Source organism: Vespa mandarinia, chromosome 15 (assembly GCF_050613455.1).
Source record: "Vespa mandarinia isolate Hongniang chromosome 15, ASM5061345v1, whole genome shotgun sequence".
NCBI lineage: Eukaryota > Metazoa > Arthropoda > Insecta > Hymenoptera > Vespidae > Vespa > Vespa mandarinia.
The window spans coordinates 4810753-4829969 of record NC_140824.1 but is presented as its reverse complement, the minus strand read 5'-3'; the positions used below and the strand labels follow the sequence as shown (position 1 = coordinate 4829969).

General features: G+C 32.6%; 2 protein-coding genes across 5 annotated transcripts; both read left to right on the top strand.

The window, feature by feature from the left end:
- The first annotated feature begins 1424 nt into the window (after positions 1-1424).
- upSET (SET domain-containing protein upSET) lies at positions 1425-14396 on the top strand. Of its 3 annotated transcripts, none has more exons than XM_035884492.2 (12): positions 1425-3706; positions 3778-3868; positions 4003-4156; positions 4374-4521; positions 4599-4646; positions 4933-5584; positions 5744-6222; positions 6293-7901; positions 8052-9641; positions 9785-10028; positions 10362-10499; positions 10613-14396. In XM_035884492.2, exons 1-12 carry the CDS (start codon positions 1425-1427, stop codon positions 11077-11079), a joined length of 7902 nt encoding a protein of 2633 aa, XP_035740385.2. In that variant the 3' UTR covers positions 11080-14396. The 3 variants fall into 3 exon arrangements, with proteins under 3 accessions (XP_035740385.2, XP_035740384.2, XP_035740386.2); XM_035884491.2 differs by having other exon boundaries at positions 8052-9650; XM_035884493.2 differs by lacking the exon at positions 10613-14396 and having other exon boundaries at positions 8052-9650; positions 9785-10114; positions 10362-10501.
- A 1145-nt stretch (positions 14397-15541) lies between these two features.
- Positions 15542-19104, top strand: LOC118449669 (aminoacylase-1). 2 transcript variants are annotated; one of them, XM_035884503.2, is made up of 5 exons: positions 15542-15737; positions 16854-17023; positions 17156-17662; positions 18075-18365; positions 18467-19104. In XM_035884503.2, the coding sequence occupies exons 1-5, from the start codon at positions 15641-15643 to the stop codon at positions 18608-18610; spliced, it is 1209 nt and encodes a 402-aa protein (XP_035740396.1). In that variant the 5' UTR covers positions 15542-15640; the 3' UTR covers positions 18611-19104. The 2 variants fall into 2 exon arrangements, with proteins under 2 accessions (XP_035740396.1, XP_085517591.1); XM_085661465.1 differs by lacking the exon at positions 15542-15737 and adding an exon at positions 16012-16187.
- The last annotated feature ends 113 nt before the right edge of the window (positions 19105-19217 follow it).

The window sequence follows — 19217 nt, the reverse complement described above, 5'->3', positions numbered from 1 at the left end:
TCTTGATAATCGAAGATATTTTAAAGATACAGCAACCCGAGACATAGCAACGGAGATCATTAATTCAAATCTTTCTTCGATTATCATAAAATAGTTGACGTACGAATATTTGTATTTACATGCGATATTATTTTCTTTATATTTAGATTAGAATATTATAATACAATTTGATATGAAATTTGTTTGGATGGAACGTCCGTTTCGATGGTATTTCCTGGCATCAGAGGGATTGCAGCAATCATTGGATTTCGCAAGTTCTTCGGTTAAAATTAAGTCGGTCAGCGTGCGATAGAGTACATAACTTTAGTTAAAGTAACGTTCTCGTTTTCCGTTCTGATACTATAGTAATAACTGCGTCGTAGTTATACCGATATGTATAATTTAGGTCGCAATATAATTGATGATCTATATACAATTTTTTATAGGTACATTTCTTAGAAGATCTTGACAGTTGGAAAGAGTAATTATAGAAAAGATTGCCGAAGCAACGAAAAAATGAAATATTAGATTTGATCACTAAGAATCTTTATTTGAAAAAGCAAACGTTGTTGCATTTTGTATCGTCAGAATTGATGATGTAGATAGCAAGCAATTATCAATGGAAGGTCATATCAATCGGATAATATAATCAAACATAACGTTGCCTTTTATTAACATTATACATGCTATACTATTGCTATACTAATTTTTTATTTTTTACTTCTTTCGTTCGAAACACTCTTATCGAATATCTCATGTTTATTTACCGTTACGTGCATTTTCTTCGAGGAAAAAGCATCTTTTCTCGATCGATAAGCTCAAATGTGTGTTCCAACGTCGCGACTTTCTTGTTGAATTATTAAACTTCTTTGTGTGAGACCTGTATGTGTTTCTGTAGCAACCTAAGGGTCCCTAAAGGAGTTTGTACTTTGTAAAACTGTATTCTTGTTATATGGATATACATATGTTATATAGATATGCATTTATAAAGTACATTTTCAGGAACGTTTCTTTCGTCGAACGATACAAACATGTGTTCCTAAGATATGGAGAAAAAAAAGAATATTATTAATGAATCGATTTGATCAACGTATCAATCGTAATAAAAAAAGTAACATTATTTTGTTTCAGCCTATGGTCAACAATCCTCAAATAGCAGAATCGAAAAGCACATTGTACCGTAAGGTTGTTAAAAAGAGATAGCCCACCGATCTGCATTCCTTCCAGTTTTCATTGAACGTCATCGAAAGGCCTTCAAAACGTCGACCCCATCGGTGATCAAGTTATCCGGGGGTGGCACAAGTGGGAGTGGGGAGCAACTATCCCCAGAACACGGGCCACATCCCCCGGTATCTCCGACGAGTGAACAACGTAACGAATTCAATGAAAATGATGATAATAGAAAGAAAGACGTCGATGCCTTTGAACGGGATACAGAAGCCACCATGAGTTTTGTTTTACAATTGGGTACGGTTGAAACGTCAACCGAGAAAACTAAAAACGGCAGCGCCTCATCGTCAATGCTAATCGGTGCTCAAGAACTGACCGCACCATTAACGATCGGCGTTACCACGGCCAATACCTTAGTCGCGATGAGCGACGACAATAGCGATAATAACAATCCCCAAGTACTCCAGTGTCTCGAAGTGACGAACGTACCCGAGATAGCAGTAAGCCATTCCATATCGCTCTCCAATGTAAAATCAGTCAGCGTTTCTTATCCGGTTACGAAATCTAATAAAGAAATAGCGCAGAAGATTACGAGTTCTCAAACAAATACCACGCAAGTTTTGACAACTCGCGTGATATCTCAAAAATTGCCGAGCACTGCTTATCAAACGCAGCCCTTAACGTTAAATGCTTCCTCAAACGTCGCTCATTTACCAGTTAATTCGCAATCTTTACCTTCGCCAAGCAGTAGTGTCGCACATGTCTATCCTTTACAGGCAGCTACATGTTCCCAGAACAGCCAACAAGCTAAAACTCAAACCTCCGTAAACGATGCAATTCTTAAGAAACACCAACAAGCTACAACGGTCGCAAGTTTGCAAACGACGAGTCTGCATCCAAAATTTCAGCAGATCTCGCCCCAACAAATTCTTAATACTGCCACCGTAAAAACAATTACCACAGCTACGAACATCCCCAATATACAAAGGATACAGGTGAAGACGCAAAATATCAGTGGGCAGCCTCAAACAGTCAATTTGCAAAAAGTCAAAGCGGTAGCAAACCTTAGTAATCCTACTGTGGTACAGCGTAATTCGGTATCGAGGATACAAACCATTCAAAAGTCACAAATACTTACCTCTACGGCACAAGGGACGCAATTTACGGTTAACCAAATCGTTAACAATGCGAACGTGCAACGAATACAAACTGGCGTTTCAACGCCATCCCAAAAAACTCAATCCATTAATTCCACGAATTCCCAAAAAATGTCACAGGTCTATAACAACCAAAAGACAGGGCAGCAATTGGTAACTAACCATCCGAATCACAAAGCACAGCATCAGCAATATCAGAATAATCAGCAGGTACAGCCAACATTACAAAAGGTGCAGGGACAGCAACAAAAGTCATTGCCTGTTCAGAGGCAACAGAATAATGTTCAAAAGTCTAACAATTCCGTAGGTAGTATACAGAAGGCACAAATTATTGGCCAGGTGCAAAGTCAACAACAGTCGCCACAGTTGCAGAAACAAGTACAACAATCTCAACCGTCGCAACATCAAAGATCGCAATCTGCTATTGCGTTGCACAAATCACAAACTTTGACGGCTATTACTTCGAATCGGGTGCAAACCATAGCGAATGTATGTAAGAGTAATAGCGTACCTAATATTTCGAAAGTTCAACACAATTCGAATGCTCTTATTGTGAGTAAACAACAGGGAGTGTCGCAATCGCAACAAACCCATGTACAAACGTCGACTCAATTGCAACCGCAGTTATTACAAACGTCTCAGCAACAACAAGTTACACAAAAGCATCAAACAGTTAATTCTGCAGCGCATGCTCAAAGAAATCATAATATTACAAATATACATCAAAAGGTTTCTGCTATAGCCACGATACCAAGTAATCAAAAAACTCAAACTATAGTAAATTCAAAGATGCAGCAACAGCAACAACAGCAGCAGCAGCAACAGCAACAAATGGTTATGAGAGTAGGTGTATCAAAAAATCAAGCACAGAACTTGCAGCAAGGAAATTTAAAAACTATTCCACAAAAGATCACAAATACCATAAAGTCTGCTAATTCTCAAAATTCCATTCAACAATCCTTACATAGAAATAATAATTCACAACCAGTTAAAATCATACAACAGCAACAGAACGTAATTGGTCCGCAGAATGCACAGAAACAACCTGGTTGTATTAAGACTATTCCACCTCAGAAACCAGCTCAAAGAAATCATGCTCAGAAAGTATCAGGAGTGAAAACATCATTAAACACAAATGTTACTACGATGAAAAATCAAGGATTGATGACATCGGTATCACCGAAAACGAGCATAAAAACATTACTTCCCCAACAGACAGTTATGCCAAATATGTTAGTGCATAAAAATTCTCCTATTAAAGTTCAACAACAAGCTATACAACAAAAACAGCTTATCATGACGTCGCAATATTCACAGCAAGGTAGAACGCAAACGGGGCAAATAAAAACTCTTCTCTCTACTACCACAAATGCGGAAGTACATAAAGATTTAGAGAACAAGTTGGTAAAAGTTTATATATTTTGTACGAACCATAAGTTCAATGGTTATAATGTAACTATTATTATTTTAGAATGGAGTCCGATTTGCGTGTTTCTAAGGAAGAAGAATTGCAACAAACACCACCGAAATCCCCGGTGAGAAGGATGCCGTTGCCTTACGAGGTAATGTCAAAAGATTTTCATTTAGATTAAAGATTTTATTAAACCATCAATTCTTAATTATTTGTTTAATTTGCAGTTTTTGAATGGGATAACGTAATATTGTTTGATCTGAAAAATTAATTGCTTAATTGCAGTGTCTCCAGTTTGTTCTTCAAGACCATAACTACGGTGCACCGCCACCGCGAACACCACCACCTCCTTCACCACCTCCTCATCCTAAACAACAGCCCATTAATGGAGCTGGAAGCTCTACCACAACTTCTCAACATTCATATATATACGGGCAAGGTAAAAATATCAAACAAATGAAGTTGGGACCTCGTGCGAGCCCCTTTATTTCTTAGAATTATTAGAATGTAAGAATAATAATAAATAATTATTGCATAACGTAGAGTGAAATTTTCTTTTTTTATTTTTTTTTATTTTTTTTTATTTTTTTTTATTTTTTTTTTATTTTATTTTATTTTTTTTTTTTTTTTTTTTTTTTTTTTTTTTTGCTTTTCAGTTGTAAATAATAGCGGTAACGTGGAGGATGATGCGGCCAGTGCAATCAGTAGTGAACCTGGACGCGAAGCAGAACCTGAAGGTGAAGAAACGGAAACTGCTCCTGAAGGTGAAGGTGATGACGAGGATAGTGTTACTAGATGTATATGGTAAGAAGAATTTGTCAATGCATAATTTACAATTAATAATTATTATAGATATTGAAAATCACTTCTTATATTTTCAGTGATTTTGAACACGACGATGGTTACATGATCTGCTGCGATCGTTGTCTGTACGTTTATACTATTTCTTATTTATTGCTTTGCTTGTTCTCTCTTTTTTTTATTTTTTATTTATTTTTTATTATTTTTTATTATTTTTTTTTTTTTTTTTTTTATTACTTTATCGATGAGAAATATATTTTTAATATTATATCTTAGATTCATATAATCACTTTCATATTTATGAAAGAAAATACGCGCGCGCACACATATAGAATGAGAGATAGAGAGAGAAAGAGAAAGAGAGAGGGACGCATAAAAAAGAAAATCAAGAAAAATTAATTTCTAATTTTACAGAGTTTGGCAGCATGTGGACTGCATGGGTATAGATCGTTCTAACATTCCTGACGAATATCTTTGCGAAATTTGTCGGCCACGACGTGTTGATAGACAAAGGGCACGTGCTTTGCAAATGCGCAAACGTGAAGAGCTACTCAATTCAGATAGTTCTTCTGACACGTCGTCTACAAGTTCGGTAGACACTGATATTGGTGTTAATGCAGCGCAGAAAAAGCGAACGTTGCATCAACAAGTTCCAAGACGAAAATCAGATCCTCCACCGCAAGTAAGAAGACTGAATAACAACAACAATAACAATAATAACAATGTGGCCAAAAGACAACGAAGAGACTCTAATCCGAGACAGTCCAGTGCAGTAAGAAAGAAAGAGGCTACTAAACGAGGTCCAGGAAAACGTAAAGCTAAACGAAGAATGAGCGTGGATGAAAAGGAAGAAGAAGTACAAGATGCATGGGGTTCTAATATGACTCCGCTTAGACAATGGATTGAAAGATACGAGGAAGCAGTGACCAATCACTATAGTCCTGAATTAAGAGCTAGAATATCGAGCATAAAGGTCAACGGTACTCATAGTGATTTGAGACAAAGTAATATGAATGTTATTGCCACTGGTAAATGCAGGCTGAATGTGCACAGCAACAACTTGAGAGTAAGTATATATTTTGCATGGTTTTTTTTTTTTTTTTTTTTTTTTTTTTTTTTCCTGACGATATCAATAATTCTTGAATAATTAATAATAAACAGGGATCATTGTTTACCCATTATTATCCTAGCGGGCATTAAAAATAATTATCTTTATGTATAACAGTTTTTGGTGGCAACTATGTATCTACCGTCAAATACTCCGGTTGTTGAATTACGTGGAAAATATATGCTCAGTACGCAACATAGACCGTCGCATCCTCAGGGTAGACAGCATGCTCAAAGACCAGGGCCTTTTGTATTCTTTTATCGATTACCACGAGATGGTACCGAAGTATGTGTAGACACTAGAACATATGGAAATGATGCCAGATTCGTACGACGTAGCTGTAAACCTAACGCAGAAATAAAACATTGTATAGAGAAAGGAACATTGCATTTATATATTGTCACAAGTATGGCAATCGAAAAGAATGCTGAGATAACTATTAGGCATGAGTCACACGATTTGTTATTGTCGCCTAATCCTAATTCCCCAGTGATACCGGTGACTTGTGCATGTAATAATGCAAGGGAATGCCAGTTTACAGCTACAAATCAATTAAATAGAAGAGGTAGTAATGGAGCTCTTGTAGAAAATGCTGAGTAAGTAAATCGAGTAATACGTAATATAGATTATTTGTGATATTAAATATTATTACTTTTCTTTTTATAGTGGCCGAGAAAGGAGGCGACGAGGTAGACGAAACACTGTTTGTGAAGATAGCGATTCTATATCTACAGTAACCAGTACAAATGTAACACCAGCGACGCAAGTGCCAACGGTAATACCCGTAACAGCACCACCTAGAAAGGCTATATCAACTAGCACCACGACCGTAACGCGTCAGCTACCAAAAGAAGAAGCTACAATAACGGCACAACAACAACTGCAGCAACAACAGCAACAACAACAACAACAACAACAGCAGCAGCAACAACAACAACAACAACAACAACAACAGCAACAACAACAGCAGCAGCAGCAACAGCAGCAACAGCAACCACAATCACAACCACAACAACCACAAATTTCTCCTGGTTTGCCACAGTCTACTATACAAGAGATTAAAAAGGACAAAAAGAAAATGACAAGAGAGGAGAGAAAAATGGAAGCTATTATGAAAGCTTTTGAGAGATTAGAGAAAGCAGAACAAAGAAAGCAGGAAGTTCAAGCTAGAAATGCACAGAGAAAGGAGTCAGGTGGTACGCATAGCGATAACGAGGACAGCCATAATCCTGCGATATTACAATCTAAGACTAAACAACAAAATTCCGAAAGAACATTACGACGAAAAAGAAGAAAGGGTCGTGCAAGAACTACGTCACAATCACAAAGTAGTAGGAGAACAAGGTTAAATTCTGCAGATTCCGATGTCTCGTCCGGCGACGAGAGTAATTCTATGCAATCTCCTCCACTTGTTAATCAAAATCGTTCAACAAGCGGAGATACTCCGTATTCGGCACACTTACATACAGCAGCAAAAAATGGAAGCGATGGCGGCCCTACTACCGGTACATCAGGACATCAGGGGATACCAACGGCAGCCGGCTTATTACTAGCGTTAGCTAATTCAAATACACCTGGCTCAAGTTCTCCACCCTTACAGCAACCAACACCCGTTAAAAGTCCTACGTGCGATAGCGGTGCCAGCAGTAGTTCTCAAAGTTCCACTCCGTCCACACCGCTATCTTCAGCATGTTTACTTGTTGCAGCAGCAGTTGGACCTTTGGCTCCTGGTTTTAAGTTTCCAAAAACTAAAAAAGTTCTGATGAATGAATGGTTGAAGGAATCGCCAGACCCACCTCAGACTAATATGCCTCAAGTGTCGCCATTACCTGCATTGTCATCTACATCTTTACAGAATCCTGTCAATCCTCTCTGTAGGTCATCAGAGTTTTCACTACCTAATGATCCGTCTGCAGAGTTTTTAACTCAAAGTTATGCAGCCAAAAGTCTAGCCACGCTTGTCCAAGCTGCTAATTCTGTTTCCGGTATATGTGATTCTCCACCGCAAAGAAAACAAATGATTACAGGAAACAATGCTTGTCCTGTTTCAACTGGATCGGCAAAAAAAAGATGGTTGAGACAAGCAATATCTGAAGAATGTGATTCGCCGAATAGCCGGCCCGACAGTCCTCCACCTAGCGAAATGGTGGCACCACCTAAAAAACGAAGAATAGCTAGGGAAAGTTTATCATCTGATAATTATACACCACCCACGACACCAACGATGTTGCTTCCTGAAGTTACTTCGACCAATAGATCTTTGTGTAATAATGAAGTAAGTCGTACTCGTACTTATTATTAAGCTAGAATTAATAAAATTATTTAATATTTATTTGATTTTTTCGTATAAGCCAAATCATAATATTACAAAATATTATAAGCCTTTAAAAAAAAAAAAAGAAAAAAAACTATTATTATTTTGTAGGATGATTTTATTGAACACCCTCACAATGAATCACCAACGATGGAACATAACGATGAACAACATGATGAACCAGAATCTGTACGAGAAACGAGCGTACGAAGTAATTTAGTAGAGACTTCAGAAAAAGCATGTAATCATGGCAAATTGTCTATTGATATTCCTCATTCGGAAGTAAATATAAAATGTGAGAAAAACGACGAATTTACAGAGTTTATTAAAATAGAAGAAACAGCATTGACAAAAGAGGAAGCAGTTTCGATAAAAGAAGAATCATCCATAAATATTGAGATGATCGATTCAAAAATAGGTTCTAAAGTTGAATTTAATCCATCTCCTTCGGAATTTATTAAAAATGAAAAAAAAAGTACTAAAAAAAGTACTAGTGAGATACACGATCTCCAAGTGAACAGTATACAAATAAAAAAAGAAGATACTATTAAAGAGGAAATTGGAAAGGGAACCGTAGAGATAATTGATCAGAACGAACAAGACACCGAAATGGAAGATTTTAGTTCTCCCATTGCTGCAATAGAATCTGATGCTATTCTAAAGCAGCGCGTAGTTGAAATGAGATTAGAATTTGGTGATAGTATAGCAGAGATCGTTAATGTTTCCAGTGAACATGACAAATCTGATGACGACAAGCAGATAGAAAATAATAAAGATTCAGAAATAAGATCCGAGGATAACATGTCGATCGATGAATTTGACGTAGAGGCACAAATGAAAAGAATAACGGGAGACGATGGCAATGATTACAAAGAAAAAGTTGACACAAGCTCGGAAAAGGATAAAAGTATGGATGGCATAGAAGGACTTATGGAAAGCTCAAAGGAAGATTCCGAATCGGAAGATAGAGATATAGACGATATTAAATATAGCGAATCTTCTTTTAAATTATTCAATATATCTAATGAGGAGAATTTTAAAGAATTCGAAAGAAAGTCTGAATTAATAAATCTTAACGAGGATGAAGTTAAAGTTGATGAGAAACCTGTTAATAATGAATCACAAAAAATAGATCAAACATCTTCTTTCGTTATTTCATCGGAAGAATCTATTTTTGAGTCGACTTCCTCCAATATGGATACAGAATCTGTTTTAGATCCTCCGAAAATTTTTCACTCGATACCACCGTTGAGTGAACGAATTAGAAAAAAAATTGATCCATCTAGTACTACTAAAACACAATTGAATTTTGATGCAGCTATTATTGAATCTACTATCGATATGGAAGCAGAGGAAGTTTGTAAAAATGGAGAAGAGAAATCAATGTTATCAACAGCTTTACGAGAATTGTTAGAAGCAAAACTTGAGGAGGAATCACCTGAAGAATGTAAAACAAAAGTCGATAATGAAGATACCACGTCTTATAAAGAAATAATATCGCTTTCGCCTGAAAATACAGGGGAAGTTAAAGATCCAATTGCTAAATGTAATAGCCAAGAAACTCATTTGGATAATGTTTCTACAAAACAAGATAACATTCAGCCCAAAGAAATTAAAAGATTAAAGGATCCTAGAACAGTTGTACCAAATAATATGCCAGCACCATATACGTCGGACATTCTTCCGCCAGTCAAGCGCAAGGTTAGAACGGTAGGATTATAGTAGAATTTCTGTTTGCAAGATTAATTCTTACATTATTTTCTAATTTACTTGTATTTATATTGTTTTTTCTCCCATACAAAATATGCTCATCGTAGCGACATTAAAATAATTGCTTTCCACAGCTATCGATATCAGAATATCGTAAACGCAAACAACAATCAGTTGGTACGCCTCCAGAACCAGAACCATCTAATGATGTATCTACAACAGAAAAGGATAAAGCAAGAGGTAGATCAGATAGTGCAAGCAGTGGGACTTCCTCTCTAAGTTCTGACGAAGAAGGTTCTAAAATGTCACTTTCCCTTGATTTACCAGGGATTACTGCATTACCACTTTTCACTAATGCTGAAAATGATGAAAAGAAAGGTAATAACGAGCATCCAGATTCTTACATTGTACACAATTCCTGTTAAACTGCAGTCTACATGATATTCATCAATATCAACTTTAGAGTATGTATTTTTTTAATAGTTATAAGTTTTCTTAGGCTATCAATGTATAAAAGAAAAAAGAAAAAAGAAAGAAACTAAAAACTTTGAGACCATATGGATTAGTCAAATTATCAAATAGAAATTTGTGTATCTATTGCATTTTATTTAAAAATTATGAATCATCAAAGGATAGTAAATCATGCACGTTATAACCCGAAATTTATTATACTTGTTTATATCTCTAATAAATATATACATTTATATTTAGGTAGTGAAGAAGGTACTATTGGTTGGTCCGCAGCACCAACATTAGTTGAACGTCAAAGAGAAAATTTAACTGAAAGATTGAAACGTGAATTTGGCTTATTTCTCAGTGACGACGAAGAAGAAAGAGCTCGCAAACATGGTGAGCAAACATCGAGATTTTAACTTAATTAATATTAAAACACATTTTAATGAATAACAATAATAAAAATATTATTAAATAGATTTCTGTAGATGTTCTTTTTTAAATTGTAGGTTTGACTGCAGAAGCAATTTTAAAAGCTCGTAAGCCGACATCACCGCCACATTCTTCTATTCCCACTACATCCCCTACTTATCCTTTACCACAGTTACCACCTCAACCATATATACCACCGCCTGGTTCTGCAGCTATATATTATCCTCAGTACCAGACTAATAAATCCTGTCCTATTCAGTATTCTAATTTCAGTGCACCACAAACGACATCACAAACAGTATATCCAAATATAGCCGCTCAAGGAACCGTCAACAAACAGGTACAGTTTTTAGTACCTCAAGCAGCATCTCAAGCGCCACCAGGTTCAAATCCATATCCTCCGCAATTTATTCCATCGACTACGACGACAGTGCCAATTACCAAATTTTCTTCTGCAACATCAACGTCTGGAACTTCTCAAGTATTTTCTACTTCAGGTCAGATGCAGAAGCCTTTTTTTAACCATCCTGCACCAAGGTCGTAACTGGTATTAATAGTAGTACTTTTCCAAATTTTTAGTTAAAGTACAATGATAAATAATTATCAGCCATTCTCGCTCTCTCTCGATATATGGCGAACAGTGATGTATGTATGACAAATTTTCAGCTATTACAAGGTAATATAAACATCACAATTGGAATATACTCTTAAAAGTCACAATTTCTTCTGATAATTTATTTTATATGATTTGTATTTGCGAGTGTGTACGTACTTTTATATATATATATATATATATGTATATATGATATGTATATATATGTATGCTTATATATATATATGTATATGTATATATATATATATATGCACACACATATTATTAGCATAATTCATTATACAAATCACACTGTATTATACATAGAAATCGAAGGAAAAGAAAAAACATATGTAGGATGTGTGAACATCTGAAGTTAAGAAATATGAGACTTGTTAATGTAGGTACTACTATACGCTTCTAGAATTTTCATGCGCAGAAATATACTGAAACGTAATTCGATGGTTTTCAAAATATTCAACAGGTTTCTGTGGCCTATGGCAATAGTTAAGTATTTTGGAGACATAGTCATATGCATTTTAGGTAGTATATGTTGAAACCTGTTGATACAAATATATTAGCATCTCTTACAGGTAATAGAAAAAAAAAGTGTATTCCAATGTATGCACTTTTTATACCACTAAAATGGTGCCGTAAAGTGTTTATACATAGCATTAATCCAATTTTGATAATATTAACAAAGTTGGAATCTTTTAAACAGATGATCAATCAGAGAAATATTGATCTGAATCTTTAAGAACAGTTATCATCGTCATATATATAACGTGCACCTATGAGTCTGCATTACTCAATTTATCTGTATATATTACTTGCATATATGCATAATATTATAATAATATGAATCTTTATTTAATCGTAATTGTTAGATTAACGCATAGACTTCTATAACATGTAATTAAGACATTGTGCTGTGTTGTACTGTTTCAAAAAACAGTACTCTCTGTGTCCAGAATTCTCTATATTTTATATTTCATTGTAAAATTCCGGATAATTAGTTGTAATAAATATGTTGAAATTTAATTTCGAGAGAGTTCATTTGTATAGTTGAAAATTATATTCGATATGATACATGCATACATATACATATACATATACATATACATATATACATATATATATTTATATATATATGTGTGTATGCATGTATGCATGTATGTATGTATGTATGTACGTATGTATATTACTTTGGACGTTTTTTACCACATTGCTTTATTTAGGCATAAATGTCTTCAAATTTTGCTATAGCTTTTACATTTTATGGAAAATATCAGTTTTAAAAGGCCTTAAAAAAAAAAAATAATTGTTAATATTATAGAAAAGGACAAGGCCTTAGAGACTGAGTATTTCTGAATTTCTATATTCCAAACATGACATAATTGTTTTATATGTTTAGAAGTCTAAAGAAACACGTTTGTCTTTATGGCATGATGTTTTATACAAAAGTTCTAAGTCCTTGTTATATATCGGTTGTTTCTTTCACAATAATATATAGATATATCATACCTAAATAAAAGGTGCTTACATATTTTAATTTCTACAGCAAATCAATGAATACAAGTTTAGTTGTATTTCAATTAGAAAAATCGACAAAAATTTGTAGAAAAACAAAAAACGTTATTAAATTTTAGGATAATTAAATCCTAAAATTTAATGTTCATATAAGTACAAAGCTGAGAATGAGCAGGAGAAATTTTCTGATGAAACATTTAATAATGAATTACAGTAATTAAGATTGAGACTTGTAGGCTATTCTATGAAGAAAATTGTTGTACACTTTTTGTTTAGCGTTTATAGGGCTTTTTGAAGATAAAGTATCGTTTAATGTAAACTATTTTATTTTTGCTGTAACTGTTTAATACGTTTTCAATAGAGTTGTATAACCAAGTTGTGCAATTCTACGTGTTTAGAAACCTATACAAAAGTGGATACTTAGTGGATCAAATAAATATGTAATTTAGTAGCTCCTAACACAAATAATTTTATTTAGAAATGTAAATTATGTATTGAATATTATCAATATATCTATCTAGTGTACACATCAATGTAATTAAATAAGTGTACAAAGCTTCATATAAATTTGGCACATTGATAATTGTGTATATATAACTGTATTACTAGTTATTATATTTAAACATATATCAAATCATTCTGTTTTTAAAATTTCATTTCTCTCTTTAATAAATCAACTAATATTCATTATGAATTTTAATTTAATATTTTTAATTTTCATTAAAGTAAAGATTTATGTTTAAAGACACAACGAAAAGTTAATTATTCACATATGTAACAATATTAATATATGTTTATCAAAACATGGAACACCTCAAGCCATAGATGCAAATAAGCGAGATAAGTAACGTATTAATTATATACTGCGTACCAGTGAATATTTTCGTAAACTTAAATACGTTTCTTTTCCAATTAAACATAATTTCTCAAATGTTGCAATGTGTGATTAATGAAAGTTACACATGTTTTACCAAATGTAATTAAATAGATATATCACAACTCCAATTTTCTTTATATTCTTATCATGGTCTTTTATTTAATATTTTGGAAAAATCTAACTTAGAGTCAAAGAAAAAAAAAGAAGGAAAATGAAAATTGTCAAAAAAAATAATAAGCAATTGTAAGAATTCGTATGCATATAGAAAATACAATTATAATATACTTCTGCAAGAATTTTTTACTATCACGTTTTAAGCAAATATCAAAGTTTGGAGATCTGTGATTAGTAAATAAGACATAAAATTTGAGTTTAAATATTTCTGTACTATCTATGAAAGTATTTTGTCGAATTCCTGAGTGCATATGGATCTCTGGTCTTTACAAAAATGTTCTCTGTTTACATTATGTTTGGCTGCGATTTGAAAATTTAAACAAACATATTTTTGGCATTTGGTATTCCTTTATACTTTAGCCAATATTTTGTAATAAATAGTACTATAAGCTGCAAATATCACAGGTGGTGTACATATATACAAATGCGTGTACATCTATACATATATACATATATATAAGTGTACAGTTTATGTTCTCCACCTGAGTATATATGAAAAAAAAAGAAAAAAACATGTACATACTTTTGTAAGATAAATTTAAGTATCGATGTTTCACTTAAAATCTTGTACCTTCTTTAAGCTCGAAAAAAAAACTATCATTGGTGTATACAATCGCTTTGAAACTACTCAATCTGTTATTTACTGTACGATTTTCTGATATAGCCTTGCTATATATATATATATATATATATATATATATATATATAGCGATAGTAAAGAAGTAGAAAGCGATTAAAATAAATTTGTTATTAAGTACATTTTCAAATAGAATAGCTCGTTAGAATAATCGTTTCAATGTTGTAAATAAAAGAAATCAGCAATTATTATATATATATATATATATATATATATATATATATATATATATATATATATATATATGTATGATATATATATATATATATATATATGTATGATATATATATATACACATGTATATATACATATATACATATATACATATATACATATATATATATATATAGACACACACAGTCTTATAATAATTTCAGAACACATAATTTTTTTATTTGCGATTCATTGTTACTTGTATGTGCCTAGTTATAGCCATGTTACATTACGTACATACGTTGTATGATAATTTAATCAGTACTATCAATTAATAAATGTAACAAGTTCTTGGATATCAAATTCGATATGATATATATATATATGTATATAAAGACACACACATATATATATATACATATTATGGCATAACATGTAAAGAGCTCATATTTAGGCATACATGAAATTTAATAAATCGAAATACATTTTACGAATTAATTACTCTATGAGAAATGTTTAAGGACACTTGAATCATCACTCACATCCATTCGAAACGTTAACTGTTATTTTAGAAAATTTTCCTAAAAATCAATTTTCTAATTTATAACTTAAATCATAAGATACTAAAAGGCCACTTAAATCAACAATTACGAGATGAATTCGTAATAGATAAAATACGCGACTTTGTATTACATACCATAAATTGTAATTAATGTCATGACGCGAAGTATATAGATATAACTTTAATATCGGTAATGTAACGTGTGCAAAAAGTAAATTCTCTCAACTAATTGTATATTCTATTTACATATATATGTAGTCTCATATCGATTGAAAAGTATTTCTGAAAAAAAGTTCTTGTTAATTTTCATAGATAAAAAATAGACGCGAGAACGTTTGAAAATATTATATCATTTTGATATCGCATGAGAAAATAATTCGATCTAATTCTCGAATGCGAACGGATGTCCCATTTAAAATTGAAACCATTTAACCCGCTACTACATATCTGCAATTTGATTGATCAAAAGCAGTTGACGTCATCGGTTATAAGCTCCAGCAATTGGAGGAGAAAAGTTGCGAGCGTCTGCTGTGACAGTCGCATTCAGAAGCGTCCAACGCGGTGATCAGCAGTCTAGGCAATGTCTCTGTCGTCTCAGTCTCAGCTGGATGCAACAGCTGTAGAGAATTTTCGGGAGTATTTGCGAATACCATCAGTCCAACCGAATATTAATTATGGTAAGTGATATTTTAATGACATTTCTAACGACGTATAAATTTATTAGGGTTTTTTTTCTTTCTTTCTTTCTTTCTTTTTTTTTATCGATCACCTTCTTTTGTAAAAGTCAAACCGATCGAGTACGAATCAGAAATGATTTGTAAATTGTGCTAATGTCTCTCTCGCGTGGTGATATCTCTCACTTACTACGTGAATGGGGTCGCTCAACGATGCGTTTCCTCTTGAGGCAAATTAAATTTTTTATTAATCATATGAAGGCACGTATAATGTCGTTTTACTTTTCTATTGATTGATATTCCAACATCGAATTCTAATGAACCATTCTTAACCGGTATTTTTGAATTCGGTGAAACGGCGTAGCGTCTCAGACGCTATCGAGCCATTGTATATGCCCCACCCAATACAGAATTATATTTCTATTTTTATAATTTTCGACCAGAGGATTCCCAGTAAGTCTACGTTATTTTTTCAAATGTCTCTTATATATTTTACTGATCAAAAGTATCTTTTCAATCACGTGAAAGACTGCACAAGATAAACTCTTTCATCATTGAGATTCTATGTTATTCAGATGATTTTTATGTTAATTTTATTATTTGCGATTTATATAACGGTTTTATTTATAAAGTTACATTATGCAGATAACAGAATATTCTCTTATTCCTCAAATTTTTTATTGGTACAAGATATATTATGAATGTATAGTCTGAAGCAACGAATAGCTGGGTAAATTGATCAAAACATAAAATGAATTCAAAATGTAATCTTAATATAAACAGTGATAAGATAATTGTCTGGTATACATTATTTCGGATCAATCATGGATATTTGTAAATCTTTTTTCGCTGTCGCTTGTAAGATAACGTTTTTTTATGACTTTATTGACAGTCGGTCAACAGAGAGATTATTTAAATCTCTTAAAAAATATCTCTTAATAAATCTCTTAATAAACAAGTTGAAATAATTGCCACAAGGACATTTTTTTTTTCATTTAACCAATACACGCGCACACACATATATACATGTACATATACATATACATGTGTGTGTGTGTATATATAATATATATATATGTATATGTATATGTATATGTATATGAATATATTTTATTACAGATGCTTGTGTTGAATTCTTACGCAATCAGGCAAGGTCCCTTGACTTACCAGTCCAAATATATCATGTACATCCAGGAAAACCCATTGTGGTTCTCACATGGTTGGGTACGGAACCGAACAAACCAGCCATTCTCTTGAATAGTCATATGGATGTAGTGCCTGTCTTTGAGGTAAGTAATATTAACTGTTAGAAAATATTATGAAATTATAAAGCTCATTAAATTATTGTCCATTTAAATTTGTGTATAAATTATCGAACAATCGCTCAATTTTTTTGCTAATTATTTAAATGCATGTTATAGGATCAGTGGACATATCCACCTTTCAGTGCTCATATGGATGAACAAGGAAACATCTATGCACGTGGCAGCCAAGACATGAAGTGTGTTGGAATACAATATCTGGAAGCTGTAAGACGTATGAAAATGTCTAATCAACGTTTCAAGAGAACAATTCACATTTCCTTTGTACCAGATGAAGAAATAGGCGGTAAACTTGGTATGAAGGAGTTTGTGCACACAAAAGATTTCAAGGCTTTAAATATTGGTTTTGCACTCGACGAAGGGGTTGCTTCTCCTACTGAAACATTCTACATGTTCTATGGTGAAAGATCTATCTGGCACGTAGAAATACATTGTACAGGAATTGCAGGACATGGATCTATAATGTTAGATAATAATTCTGGAGAAAAAATCAGAGTTATAATTGATCGATTTATGGACTTTAGAGCATCGGAAAAAGAAAAATTAAAAGATACTACCAAATACCAACTTGGCGATGTAACATCAGTGAATCTAACTCAATTGAGGGTATATATCAACTCTTATTAACATTCTTCTTTGTATCAAATTTTTTTGTATCAACTTTTTTTTATATCAATTTTATTTATATCAACTAAGTTTCTTTGAAATAATAGAATATAAATTGTTCTTCAATTATTAGCATTGTTTCAATTTGCTTTCAATTTTATAATATTTCAATTGATTTTATATATTTATATATTTATTGCTTAATAAATATTTCTATGTTTACATGTCTATTACATTAGGATTTTTACAATTCGCGTAAGTATTTTATGTATATTGAATATTCGCATTGATTATTTTCTTTATATTTTTACATATATATTTGTGGTTTCTTTTTTGTTTTCCTTTTTATATATCATCTTGCATTTAATTTATATGAGAATTCAGTTACTAATTAAATACATGTTTTTTACAGGGTGGAGTGCAAACAAATGTTATACCAAGCGAATTGACTGCCACATTTGATATAAGACTGGATCCGTCCGTCGATCATGATAAATTTGAAGCTATGATCCAAGAATGGTGCAAAGAAGCTGGAGAAGGTGTGTTTTACACGTTCCAACAAAAAAATCCGAAAGTTGAGAATACCAAATTGGATGATACTAATCCGTTTTGGATCGCATTTAAAAATACCTGCGATAGCTTGGGTATAACTCTACAAATAGGTATTTTCCCAGGTGGAACTGATAGTCGTTATGTAAGATCTGTACGTATAACAATTTTCTTTTTTTTATTTTTTAAATATAGAAAGCATATATTTCTAAAAGGAAAAACAAAGAAACTTATTTAATTGTTTTATATATATAGATTGGTATACCAGCAATTTGTTTCTCGCCAATGAATAAAACGAAAATACTCCTTCACGATCACGATGAATATTTGAACAGAGATATATTTTTACATGGAATAGAAATATATATGAAAATAATACCAGCAGTTGCAAATGTTTGAGCGCAATATCGAACGATTCAACGATATGGTGTCATTGAGGTATATCCATAGTATAACCAAAGTGCAATAACAAATTAATATATAATCATACGAATCAATTGTTATGTTAAACGAAAGATTTATATATTTTATGATGCGTATCAGAGGAGAAAATCGTTCTATAAGAATAAGAGGAATGAGAAATCAATGAAAACCCATAGCACATAAAAAAAAAGCAGACAATGCGAGTAATAATATTCTCATAAGAGGGAGAAGAAAATACAAATAATTGAACAAGATAAATTATAAAGCGATGAAATGAAAACATTGAATAGATTAATATAAAGATAGATCAACGAAAAAGTAATATATGTGTATATATAAATCTATATGTATTTGTTCATCCAAGAAGAAGTAGTAGTCGATCTTAATGTAATGTGAAATAATTTATAATATATAAATGTTAATCTTTATACACAGATGAAAAATTGTGAAAATATTACTGGCCATCATAATTTGTCGATGTTATACAAGTTGATCGAAAATATACAAAAGGTATGTTAAAGGAACCGCCTATTGACCTCAGCAGTATCAAAGGATGCCGACTTTATTATCTGTGTAAAATTGC

What these genes read in the sequence shown, in the direction of transcription:
- LOC118449669 (XM_035884503.2), top strand. Translation starts at nt 15,641, where the DNA reads ATGTCTCTGTCGTCTCAGTCTCAGCTGGATGCAACAGCTGTAGAGAAT. An exon ending in CCAACCGAATATTAATTATG is followed by an intron (nt 15,738 to 16,853) that starts GTAAGTGATATT and finishes ATTTTATTACAG; the next exon opens with ATGCTTGTGTTGAATTCTTA. An exon ending in TGAATCTAACTCAATTGAGG is followed by an intron (nt 17,663 to 18,074) that starts GTATATATCAAC and finishes TGTTTTTTACAG; the next exon opens with GGTGGAGTGCAAACAAATGT.
- upSET (XM_035884491.2), top strand. Translation starts at nt 1,425, where the DNA reads ATGAGTTTTGTTTTACAATTGGGTACGGTTGAAACGTCAACCGAGAAA. An exon ending in TGCACAGCAACAACTTGAGA is followed by an intron (nt 5,585 to 5,743) that starts GTAAGTATATAT and finishes TATGTATAACAG; the next exon opens with TTTTTGGTGGCAACTATGTA. An exon ending in TGAAAATGATGAAAAGAAAG is followed by an intron (nt 10,029 to 10,361) that starts GTAATAACGAGC and finishes ATTTATATTTAG; the next exon opens with GTAGTGAAGAAGGTACTATT.